This window comes from Armigeres subalbatus, chromosome 1 (genome assembly GCF_024139115.2).
Source record: "Armigeres subalbatus isolate Guangzhou_Male chromosome 1, GZ_Asu_2, whole genome shotgun sequence".
Lineage (NCBI taxonomy): Eukaryota > Metazoa > Arthropoda > Insecta > Diptera > Culicidae > Armigeres > Armigeres subalbatus.
The window spans coordinates 13,349,100-13,361,280 of record NC_085139.1 but is presented as its reverse complement, the minus strand read 5'-3'; the positions used below and the strand labels follow the sequence as shown (position 1 = coordinate 13,361,280).

The window sequence follows — 12,181 nt, the reverse complement described above, 5'->3', positions numbered from 1 at the left end:
TGTACTTCCAGTTGAAAACCGAAGTGAGCTCTCGCGACAATCGAGTTTTCTCCCGTTTCTTTTGTTGCAACTACGTCGCGACTAGTGCGCATCATGGCGCACGGCGGTGGCATAGATGCGCACTAGTCGCGATGCAGTTGCGACATCAGGAAATAAGGAAAAACTCAATCGTCGCGAGAGCTCACTTCGGTTTTCAACTGGAAACACAATATCGGATGTTTGATATCGTAGGAATACATCGAATGCTGCAATCGTCCCCCAACTCTAAGTATGCCGATACCGTCCAGAAACGGGTACAAGCTCGAAATGCTGGATTTGGCAGGAACTTCATCCCCACGAATCAGTGCTTTAATTTCTCCTTCGTATAACTCCTGCTGCGCTAGTCGAACGAAATGCATTCGAGCTCGATGCAGCTCCGATGGCAATATGGGACCGGTGACTTTGTTGGTGTCGCCAATCAAACTCTTCATATTGGATACGAATTTATTCACACGGGCGAGCTGCCAGCATGCCGTGGCAAGATCGGATCTTTTCTCCAGGATTTCTCTTTCGATGACATTATTCGATGCTGGAAAACTAACCGTAACATTGAGAGATTGGAAACGCTTTCTTACCTCCAGTGTTTCCTCGTCGTATGTGTCGTGTGGCATGTCTCGACCCCAGTTAGACGAAGCGGCATACAACCATGCGGGACCTGTCCACCAGATCGGATGGCTGACAAGCTCTTGCGGAGAAATGCCTCGAGAAGCACAGTCTGCTGGATTATCCTTTGATGAGACGTGCGCCCAGTGCTTTCTAGGCAAGATGTCTAAAATCGAAGAAGTTCTATTGGCTATGTACGTATTCCACTTGCAAGGGTGACCGGATAACCACTGCAGTACAATGGTGGAATCAGTCCAGGCATATTGCTCGATGTGGAATCTTTTGAAAGGTTCTGCTACGTGCTTCATCAGTTTTGCCAACAATTCAGCTGCATTCAGTTCCAGACGCGGTATTGAAACTTGACGAACTGGAGCGACCTTCGTCTTCGTAGCCAGTAGAGTAATATTGATCTCGCCGTCTCAGTCCACTGACCTCAAGTATATCACAGCAGCATACGCCTCCTCTGAAGCGTCAGAAAACCCGTGTAGTTCAATGCGACCGTTGTAGTTTGCCGCCCATCTTGGTATCTTGATTTGCTCCAGCTGATGTAGGTTTTCTTTCACTTCCATCCATGCCTCCTCGATGACAGGAGGTAATGCGTCATGCCAGTTAAGGTCGTAGAGCCAACACCTTTGGTAGAGAATTTTGACTCGTACTATCACTGGTGCAAACCATCCGAATGGGTCGAACAGTTTGGCAGAATCCGATAGCAGTTGATGTTTTGTGTTCGGTCCGTCGTTTGCCATAGTCACCTTAAATGTAAAGACATCTTCTCCTGGAACCCAATGCGTCCCAAGGGCTTTCACGGTGTTTCGTTCATCCGGGAATTGTATCGCCATCGAGTTGTTGTTGATGTCTGATAGAGACTCTAATACTTCAGCTGAGTTTGAACTCCATTTGCGGAGAGTAAAACCTGCCGCACCAAGTATCTCGTTGATTTGCTTGATTATTCGCTTAGCCTTCTCCACAGAGTCCGCGCCAGATGTTAGATCGTCAACGTAAGTGTGTTGTTTAATTCGCTCTGCCGCTTCTGGATACTTAACCTCGAATGCTTCTGCTGCCTTGTGCAACGCTGCCATTGCCAGGAATCCTGAATTCTTCAAGCCATAAGTAACAGTGAGCAGTCGGAAATGTTGGATGGGTTTGTCCGGGGAATCCCGCCATACGATGCGCGTGTAGTCGGTGTCGCTAGGATGGACTACAACTTGGCGGTACATCTTCTCGATGTCCGCTATGAATGCCACCGGGTACGATCTGAATCGTAGCAGCACTTTGAAGAGATCCGCATTGATGTTAGGGGCATCTAATAATACATCGTTCAGGAATGTTCCGCTTGTGGTAACGGCTGAGCCATCGAACACCACCCTGAGTTTGGTAGTGGCGCTCTCCTCTTTAATAACTCCGTGGTGTGGCAAGTAATATGACTGGGAGCAGTCAACGTCAATTTCTTCTTGTGGAACAATCTTCATATGTCCCAGTTCCTGATATTCCTGCATGAAGGATACGTATCGTTGTTTGAAACCACTATCGTTGTCAAATCTGCGTTCCATGAACCTTAATCGTCTGGTAGCAGCGACCAGAGAGTCTCCAAGTTTGAGCTTCGAATCATCCATTGGTAAGCGGACGATGAAGCGACCTTCCTGAGAACGTGTGAGAGTGGAATTGAAACCCTCAACCACTTTTTGTTCATCCTTAGTTAGCTGCCTGGGTTCACGGAGCTCCTGATCTTCCCAAAACAGCCGCAGAGTCCGATCGATATCAACCTCTTGATGCAGATTGATGACCGAGTGATACGAATGGGCACATTCGTCTGTTGAGACTTTCCCTGCAACCATCCACTCGAAGACGGAACGCTGTGCCACAGGATTTCCGTAGTGATCCTTGACCTGTCCAGATTGTGGGATGGACAGAAACACGTCGGCCCCAAGAATAATGTCCATTGACCCAGGCTTGTTGAATTGTGGGTCGGCTAGTTGCAGTCCTTCCAAATAGGACATTTGACACATTAAATCTGGGTGCTGCGGATAGAGCCGCTTTTCTGCGCTCAAGCGAGCAGAGGGATATTTTGAAATCACTCCCATAAACAAAATTATTTTGTAGTTACTTCCCGGATAAAAAATATCATTAAAATATCATAAATTTTATTGTTACAACACCATTTAAGACATAATTTTTACCATTGAATATAATGGAATTTTGACAATAAAATCACATGAGAAATAATGGTTTTCCACGATAAAATGAATGGTAAATGGGACTTTTACAATAAAAAGGGGGGTTGTTATGTATCTTTACAATAAAAAAATCGAAAATTTTCCATACAAAATTTTGAGCAAAACAATTGATTTTACGGTTCTTCAATGGGATGATTTCGGGCGACAAAATAATAGAAAGCATTGTGATTTAAATGTTTTCAATTACTGTTTCTATTGTTTTACAATAGAAATACAACAGGATTTAGAATACATTATACTCCAACATTACAATAAAAATACAATACAATTATTTGCTTTACAAATTATTTTATTTTCAATTTAAGTTTAAAGCAGTTTAAACTTCATTTTAACTCATTTTACCTCTCTTTGCTGTCGGGACTTCCGAACCGAACTTTCTTCCAAAGTTTTATCTGTCAAACTAATTGATGTGTTGTTTAGCGCATCTTCATCAGGCGAATCCAGCGCACTACTTTCGAAGTTGGGTAAGTTGCCTGTATCTGGAGAAAAATCGAACTTCGATATAAAAAGCGTACTAATTTTGTTCCGGATAGACAATGCATGTTATAAACCTGTGAAAAATGTAAATTAAAAAAGAATTTAGTTTTATTAGAAAAGTACGTCGAGAAGAAAAGAAAAAATACCTGCATCAGTTCTTATTATATCCCGTTGGTGAGATTGACCAAGCATCAGTATTTCATCATAAGCTTCATTTCTGTAAAGGAACAAGGATACATGTTACCAGGTATGTCATCAGGTGTTGTGACGATTATTTTTTTTATTTATTTTTTGTTCGGGATGAACCACTGCGTCCATTATATACATTGAACTTTTGTAGTATAAGATTACGACTAGGGAAGATCCATTAATTACGTAACGCAAAAATTGGGCATTTTCAACTCCCCCTCCCCCCTATGTCACACTTTTGTATGAAAAATCTGTAAATTTTTGTATGGATCGTCACACTTGGCCAACCCCCTCCCCTCAAAGAGTTACGTAATTTGTGGATGCTCACTACCGGTGGTGAGTATAAGCCGTTTGCCAGCCCAGTATCATTACTTGACACTTTACCGGTCGCTACTAAACGCGCTAGGTGACCAAATTTGGCAGCGCGATAACACCGCTGCTATTTAATGAACTATCAAATGTCAAACGTTACCGGTATGGAATGCAGCCTCCAAAATGATAACCGAAAATAGTAACCGATGCGAAAAAGTTTGACTAATCTAAAATGACAGCACGGCGAGTGTGATCAAAATATTTGCGCTCAGGCCCAGTAATGATGCTCTAACGCGTTCTAACACTTTATATACTTACCACGGTACAGAAGCCATAGTGATCTACCGTTGCCCAGCACCAAAAACTGTAATGAAAAAGACACTTTCTGCACCATACAGTTTTATTATTTTCATCTCTTCACTAGTGAAGCTAATTATAAACAAGACTGTACACGCTCAAATGAATCCAGCCATTCTCCGAGTAAAATGATAAGCGAAAGTTTTTGTTCCCTTTAATTTTTTTGAACTCCAATTTTTATTGCATAACATTTCTAGACTTGCTATATGAAAATATATTACTTGAGAATCGGTATAACATTTTTATTCATTTTATAATCAAAGCTATTATAATTTTATTGTTTTCAATTGTTATTTCAACAATATAATAAATCCATGAAATATTCCAAAATTATATTAATTCAATTACATTAGTCGAATTTCCAGATCATCTAAACCGAATACTTTCATAATTTGTTTAGTTTTTGGATGTGCAATACCAAACATAAGCGAACAATAAAAATATAATAGAATGTATTGGTAACATTTAACTATATTGTTATGTTAATGTAAGTACATTAAAGATCTTTTACAACCGTCAACATTTTACAATAAGCGTATAATAGTTTATATTGTTTACCACACAATCTATTGTATTTCAATGGGTTATGTCGTTCAAGTTACTGTACATTTTTATCCGGGTTGGCTGTCAAACATTTCCCGCTCTTCGAATTTCTCTTTCCACGCTGCATGAGAGCGCACAAACGCGCTAGACTCTACATGACTTTACGATTGTTTACATACATTCATGCTCCAATCAGCTGCTGAATCTCGTGAAATTTCGTAACGAGTGCTTTTTAATTGCATTCCCACTATTTTTCCACTCGAAATATAATGTGAGAATATTTGTTACAAAGAATACAAAACTCAAACAAAGTTTATTTTTATTTTTTCCCAAAATAATAACAATACTTCTCAGTATTAGATCAGAAACGAACATAACCACAATCTTCAATGTTTGGCTCCGGCACAATAGAAAATTTTGGCTTCAGTTTGACAACCAAATCGATTTTATCCGCACCACCCATCAGTAGACCGCTGACACGGCAGGGTTGCCGTTAGTTTTCCCAGTACGTAGGCTTGTGTGACGAGCTTTCTTGCTTTCTCGAAGCGTGGTGTGATCACCAGTGTAACCTTGCCAGGGTGTCTACTCATCTGTAAAAACAAAATTCCCTGATTTTTCCAGGTTTTTTCCAGGTGTTTCACATTAATTTCCAGGCAAAAACAAACGTGCCATATATAGATTTTAGCAGCAAAATAATCAATTTAAAAAAGTTAATATTGCGAAAAATATTATTTTTAAGAATTTTTTGGTGGCTTCATAAAAACAATGTTGTAAATTACTTAAGAAATTCCTTCGCAAGTTCACCCAAAAATTGCTCCAGCTATTCAATCAAAATTCCTTCAGGAATCACATAGGAAATTCCTCCAGGTATTCCCTTGAAATTTTCTCCATAGATTCCATCGGAAAATTTCTTTGCCAAAACTTTAGAAAACATCTCACGAAATTGTTCCGGAAATTCCTTACAATTGCATTAGGCGATTCCTTTACGATTTTTGTTTTGAAATTCCTTTAGGTGTTTGTTCGAAAATGTCTTGTGAAAATCCCTCGGAAATACCTTTATAAAATACTTTGCAGATTTCTTCAGATATTCTTCTGATTTTTTTAGAAATTTCTTTGGAAACTTGGTTAAGAATTCTTTCGGAAATTTCTTTGAATTTTATTTCAGCTGCTTTTTTTAAAGAAACTTAAGAAAACTTCTTAAAAAAATGTACCGGAAATATGTTTGGGAATTTCTTCAGGAAATTCTTCAGAACTTCTTACGAAAACTCCTTCAGGAAATGTGTTGATGCAAAAATATGAGATTGCTGGGCCCATAACGTTAGGCTTAAGGACGTTAGGCATAATACAGTGGACGTTCGATAACTGCAAGTCATTTAACTGCAATGCTTTTTAACTGCAATCCGATAGTTGCAACAGTTTTGCAGTTATCGGACCGCTAAACTTCAAACTCATGTCAAACTCAATGACAGATGCATTGCGCTGCACATTTAGATGCACTTTTATTGCATCTGACGTCGATAGACGAATCCAAGTAAAAATAAGAAGAAGACACACGACGGTGTTAACTTTGACAGATAGAATTTATTATAAGCATTTTAAAGTGATCTCCCTATGCTGTGCTGTAGGATCTGTCAAAGTTAACACCATCGTGTGTTTTCTTCTTATTTTTACTTGGATTCGTCTATTGACAACTGTTTGACGCCTTGGATGCGTTGCAGTTATCGAACGGCATTCGTTAACTAAAAAGTAAACATTTTGCAGTTATCGAACGGCTACTGTACCTTCTTTATGTCGTGGGCTGTTTTTGAGGCGTTTTATGCTTAACATCCTTTATGCCTAACGTCCTTATACCTTTTCGCGTGACCAATATATAGTTTGTTCTAGTTTGTGACCAACATCTAGTTTGCCCGGACCTACCAGCCAAGGTACCGGCACTATAAGTGTCAAACGGCCAAGTTATAGCCTAGTCAGATTACGCCATTTATGATCATGAATATCATGATAAACAACAACCTGATGCCATCTCCATACATTCAATTTTCTTTCTCCGCTTTAACACGATATTTATTACGATAAATAATCTAATCATAATCTATTAAGCTTATTGAATCATATTTTGGCAGAATAATTTTAATGGTTACATAGGATTCCATGGGATTTTTTAGAAACTCATTCAGAAGTATCTTGAGGAAAATTTTAGAAAACACATGGAGGAGTTTTTTCGGATATTTGCTTTTAAGAATTCTTAGGAAATACTTCGAGCATACACTCAGTTTTTATTTCTGAAGCTCGGCCAAAATCCGCACAGCCGTGCGCCAGCAAAATAAAAAACTGATATTTCGACAAAAAATACGTTTGTTAGCTGATTTTCGGCATTTTTTTTGCTGATTTTCAGCAACTTTGACAGAAATCTCGGCAAAAAACATGTTTGCCGGGGCACGGCTGTGCGAATCTCGGTAAAAGTTCAACATTTTGATGAGATCTCGGTAAAAAAAATAAGTGTGTACCTTTAGAAACTCCTTTGAAAAATCCATTCGGGATTTCTTCGGCTATTATTTCAAGAATTCCTTTAGCAAAAATCCTTCACACACTTTTTTTAAATCCCTTCAGGTTCCCTTTCAGGAATTTCTTAAAGAAACCATACGAAAAATCGTCCGGAAATTCGTTTTGAAATTCCTCTGGGAATTCTTTTCGGTTTTTATCTTGGAGATTCTTCCAGAAATAATTTATAAAATTGCTAATCATTCTTATGGACACTCTTTTATAGATTTCTATGAATAACTCCTTGGAAAACTGATCCCGAAATTCCTCCAGGAATTGCTTTACAAAGTCCTAACTAATTTAGTATTTTTTTTAAATATTCCTAAAGAATTTCCTAGGGAATTCTCAAAAGAATTTACAAAGCAATCCCTAAATGATTTCCCGAATAAATTCCTAGATTTCTCCAAGAATAGCTTCGGAAATTCTCCAGGAATTCTTTAGAAGATGGCAAAACGTTTTATGCGGAACAACGAACCAATAACGTTCACTAAATTTTCAATAGAATTGATTGGTATATTTATTCCAATATTTTTAAGGTTTTTTCTTCTTTTGAGAGAAATTCCTGACATAATCAGGGAAATTATTGAAATTTCCCTGATTATGTCAGGAATTCCCTGATAGTTCCAGGTATTTTCCAGGTGGGGAGAAATTCCCTGATAATTCCAGGTTTTCCAGGTTTTTCCAGGTAGTAGACACCCTGCTTGCCGGCGGTTTTGCCGACAACCTCTGCGTTTACTCCAATTTGGCGTTGCTACGCCTCAAACCTAGGCGCTTTACGCACGCCTCTGTGATGAGCAATACCTGCAAGCCACTGTCAACAAGAGCTCTTACGTCGTACAATTTACCGTCACTTCCAGCTACCTGTGTCACCACCGTCGGCAGCAGTGTGATTTCGCGTTCATCCTCGTGAGTCTGTGTTGAGTTCACATTCACCGATGCCGTAGCTAAATCCTCTCCAATTTCCTGCTTTGACTGATCTTGTTCCGATTTCCTTCCCTTTTGCCTTGCTTCTTGTGTGCACAACAGTGTATGGTGACGTTGCTTGCAGTCCGCAGAACGGCATACAGATTTTGAGGGACATTTCCTTGCTGTGTGGGAAGAGCGCAAACAGTTAAAGCATAGCTTTGCCGTTTGTGCCAGTTCTCTGCGTTCCGCCACTTCCATTTCTTTGAATCGATCACAGTGATAGATCGGATGATCCTTCAAGCATTTGACGCACCCTGACGATGACGTATTGGCATGGAATGATTGCACCTTTTCACTAATATGTGCCTTTGCGCAGTCCCTTTTTGTGTTGTCTGCTTGATTTGGTCGCTTTGTGAAAGCTGTGCACGTTTCAAGTGCGTCGCAGCGCTTTTGTAAAAACTCCAAAAAATCTGCGAACATCGGATTATCGACATCAATTATTTTCTGGGCCCATAGTGATCGTGTTTCTTTGTCGACCTTTTCCAGCAGCAAGTGAATAAACCACGGATCTCTTGATTCGAATTCGTTTCCGAGTGCCTTGAGCTGACGTATCACGTCATCCGATGTGGTTACTAACTTCTTCAGTCCGCTCACAGTTGACGTTGATGGTTGATCGATGAATTCTCGGACCAGAGCAAAAACCGTGTACTTCTTTTTATCGTAGTGTGCTTCTAGCGTGTCCCAGGCTTCCTGGTAGTTGGCATCGCTGATAGGAAATGAGCTTACCATTTTCTTCGCATCGCCGTCTAAGTACGACAATAAGTACTGCATCTTGAGGGAATCTTTCAGGTCAGCCCTGTTGTGGATGGTACTCACAAACAAGTCCTTGAAAGAGTGCCAGTTCTTCCTTTCTCCTTTGAAAATTGGGATGTTCAGCTGCGGAAGTTTTACGTTGAGTGGATGATACGGATTCGACACCTGTCCGGCAGCTAGTGGTGGAGTTGGCCTCATTTGATTTAAAATCATTGCCTGCTGCGTTTCCACAAGCCCTCTAATCGCATCCCGAAGATCATTAGTCGATTCACCTGTACCGGCACTGTAGTTTGACATCTGATCCTGATTGACTTCCAGATACGATGTGTAAAATCCCTTCGCTTGGTAATACACTTCGTCGAATTGCAGGCGGTAGTTGAATACCGACGCTACATCTTCCAAGTTGCTGGTGTTTTCTTCAATGGTGGTCTGCAATTTCTCGAAGTGGCCAGCAAGTTCCGTGAGCTAATCCTTTCGCTCTTGCACTTCCTCAATCGTAGGATTCCTCGTGCGAAGAGTTTCGGCGATGGATAACTCCCATTTCACTTTCGCGAACATAACCTCCCTTTTCGTTTGTAGCTTTTCAAGCTCATTTTTGTCCATGATACCCGGACGCGAAGGACCAAATGTACCGTAGTTAAACAGGAGGGGCGAACCTGGACCGGCAACGTAATCGAGACGACCGTAAATCGTTCCGCGGAATACTTTCGGGGTTCCGGAAGACGTAATTGAAAACGCGACCAACTGCAACGAGAAACCTTTTATTTATGTTTGTTCATATAAAAATGTATACATGGGTTTTCAGAAAATGAATTGTTGGTTGGCGCCGAGGGGTCGACGCATGTATGATCATAAACATAAAGATAATGAAAATTTTTGTATTTAAAAAAATATTTTCTCTCTATGCAAATAGCTGTATATATTAGAAGGTGCTGATTCAGTGACTTTAAGCCTTCTTATATACCACATTGATCAAAATGCTCGAATGGTGGGTGCAGTTGACCTCCAGAAACGTCAAATCAGAGACTAACCCGCAGGCAAGCTGGCGGCCATTACCGCTTGCGGAAAACTGGATAGGGGGTAGGGGTCCTTCGAAATATTGTTATTTGCATAGAGAGAAAATATTTTATAAAAATCCAGAAATTTTCATCATCTTTAAAAAACCATGAAATATACAATAGATAATACTTTAATACACCGTCCTTCAAATTCTACCAAAATTAAGATCTTTTTCAAGAAATAGCATTCTGGAAAGTGTGGTGGATTGATTGATGCAGCTGCTCACTTCCGTGTTGGAGAAGCTCGACCGGGATCTCGTTCTTCCCTGCAGCTTTAGAACCTTCTTAATCTCGTCAAGCGTTGGTGGTTCCACAGATTGACCGTCGCCAACTATGTCCATCCTTAAAAGACTATTATTCTTCCATTTACTTCCACTATTAACTTTTTTATGTATCAACAAGCAGATACGCATTTCGTTTCCTACTTGGAAACTTCTTCAGTGTTTGTTATCGACTGAAGAAAAACATTGCTCATTAACTTTAAATATGGTGTGTAGGTAGAACTGTAGGTAAAAAATTAGGGCATGTCGCTTGAACCGATTCGTCGTCGTCCCGTGGGTAGTAATCTAAACAGCCAGGTATATCCGTTTCCTTGATCTTTGTTAAGTAAGTTTATTTGTTTTTGTTTGTAAATTTCTAAGCTTTCCGCTACGTCAAGTTTCCAAGGATTTTGTATTTGTCTGAGAAGTGATATGTTTGTCTTTGGTTAATTGATGATCTTCGTTAAATATATGTTCGGCTACTTTAGATTTGAAATGATAATGTATACCTTTTTCAGTGTCTTTGTTTGCTTTAGTTACTTCTGCCAAATGTTCTTTTAACCTCGTGTCTAGTGTTCGTTTTGTCTGTCCTATGTAGATTTTGTCACAGTGTGGGCATGATATTTTATAAACTCCAGATTTTCCTAATGCGTCAACGGGGTCTTTTGTGCTTCCAAGTAGTGTCTTCAGTTGGTTGTTCCTGCTACTGAAAACTAATTCGATACCAATTTTTCTAAATTTAGAGCGTAATGGTCTGGTTATATTATGGTCAAAATTAACGGATACTCGTCGCAATTCATTTGTTATTGGTGATAATGTAGTCAATGATTTTCTATACTGGGTTTTTCTATGTTTGTCTATAATGGCTTGAATAGTTCTAGTTGAGTATCCGTTTAGTCTAGCTGTTTCAAAAATGTAATTTAATTCTTTCTGTTTCCCTGTGACGCTAAGTGGAAAAGTCTCGAGTCTATGTATCATGTGTTGGAATGCGGCTGCTTTGTGTTGGTGTGAATGGTTTGAAGTGTTGGGTATAACTCTTTGTGTGTGTGTGGGTTTTCTGTAAATTTCAAAATTCATTTGGTTTGATTCTCTAACTATTAAAACATCCAAAAGGGCAATTTTCCGTCTTTCTCTTGTTCACAAGTGAACTTGATATCCCTATGTGCACTGTTAATGGCTTCTAGGATTGATGGAAGTGCGTCTTTCCTAATGATGCTGAAGATATCATCTACGTATCTCCACCACCGCTCAGGAATGGCCTTTTTCCTTCAAATCCTTTTCAAGATTAGCCATGAACAGTTCACATAAGAAAGGGACAGAGGATTACCCATTGGTGCTCCTTTTGTCTGCTTGTAGTATTCTCCTCTAAATGTAAAATAGTTCTCTTCTATGCAAAGTCTTGTTAATTTTAAATATGTGCGTACTTTTGTCTTCCAAGTTGCGTCTGATTTTTGTCTAAGTAACCAATCTTCCAACCAGACAATAGCTGCTTTTACGGGTACACTTGGGAACAGTGCAGCCACATCAAATGAAACCATTATCTCGTCTTCTTCGATATTTCCTGAGTTTTGCAATTTTTCAATAAACTGTTTTGTGTTTTGTACTTGTCTAGTGTCTGTTTGTGTATGTGTGTAGAGTGTTTGGAATTCTTTGACTAACCATTTTGCTATTTTGTGAGTTGGAGACCCTTCCGCAGATATTATTTCTCTGATTTCGTTTCCGGGTTTGTGAATTTTTGGTTGTCCTCTAATTCTAGACAAAGTTGGGTTGGAAATTTTAAGTCGAGGCAAATTTTCAAATATGGGTTTACATTCTTTGATGGTTTTATCTACTTTTTTCACAATATCTG

At 39.5% G+C, this 12,181-nt stretch overlaps 1 protein-coding gene and 1 long non-coding RNA gene across 2 annotated transcripts; both read right to left on the bottom strand.

Annotated features, from left to right (window-relative positions):
• Window positions 1–1,061: 1,061 nt before the first annotated feature.
• On the bottom strand, window positions 1,062–2,639 carry LOC134205966 (uncharacterized). The gene has a single exon (XM_062681664.1). It carries the CDS (start codon window positions 2,637–2,639, stop codon window positions 1,062–1,064), a length of 1,578 nt encoding a protein of 525 aa, XP_062537648.1.
• A 484-nt stretch (window positions 2,640–3,123) lies between these two features.
• On the bottom strand, window positions 3,124–4,264 carry LOC134208117 (uncharacterized). Its single transcript, XR_009978507.1, has 3 exons — window positions 4,173–4,264; window positions 3,500–3,570; window positions 3,124–3,427 (listed from the first exon to the last, which is right to left on the bottom strand). It is a non-coding gene; the product is annotated as an uncharacterized LOC134208117 (long non-coding RNA).
• Window positions 4,265–12,181: the final 7,917 nt, after the last annotated feature.

Bases quoted from the DNA above. Each gene is read 5' to 3' on its own strand.
- LOC134205966 (XM_062681664.1), bottom strand. From the start codon at position 2,639: ATGTCCTATTTGGAAGGACTGCAACTAGCCGACCCACAATTCAACAAG.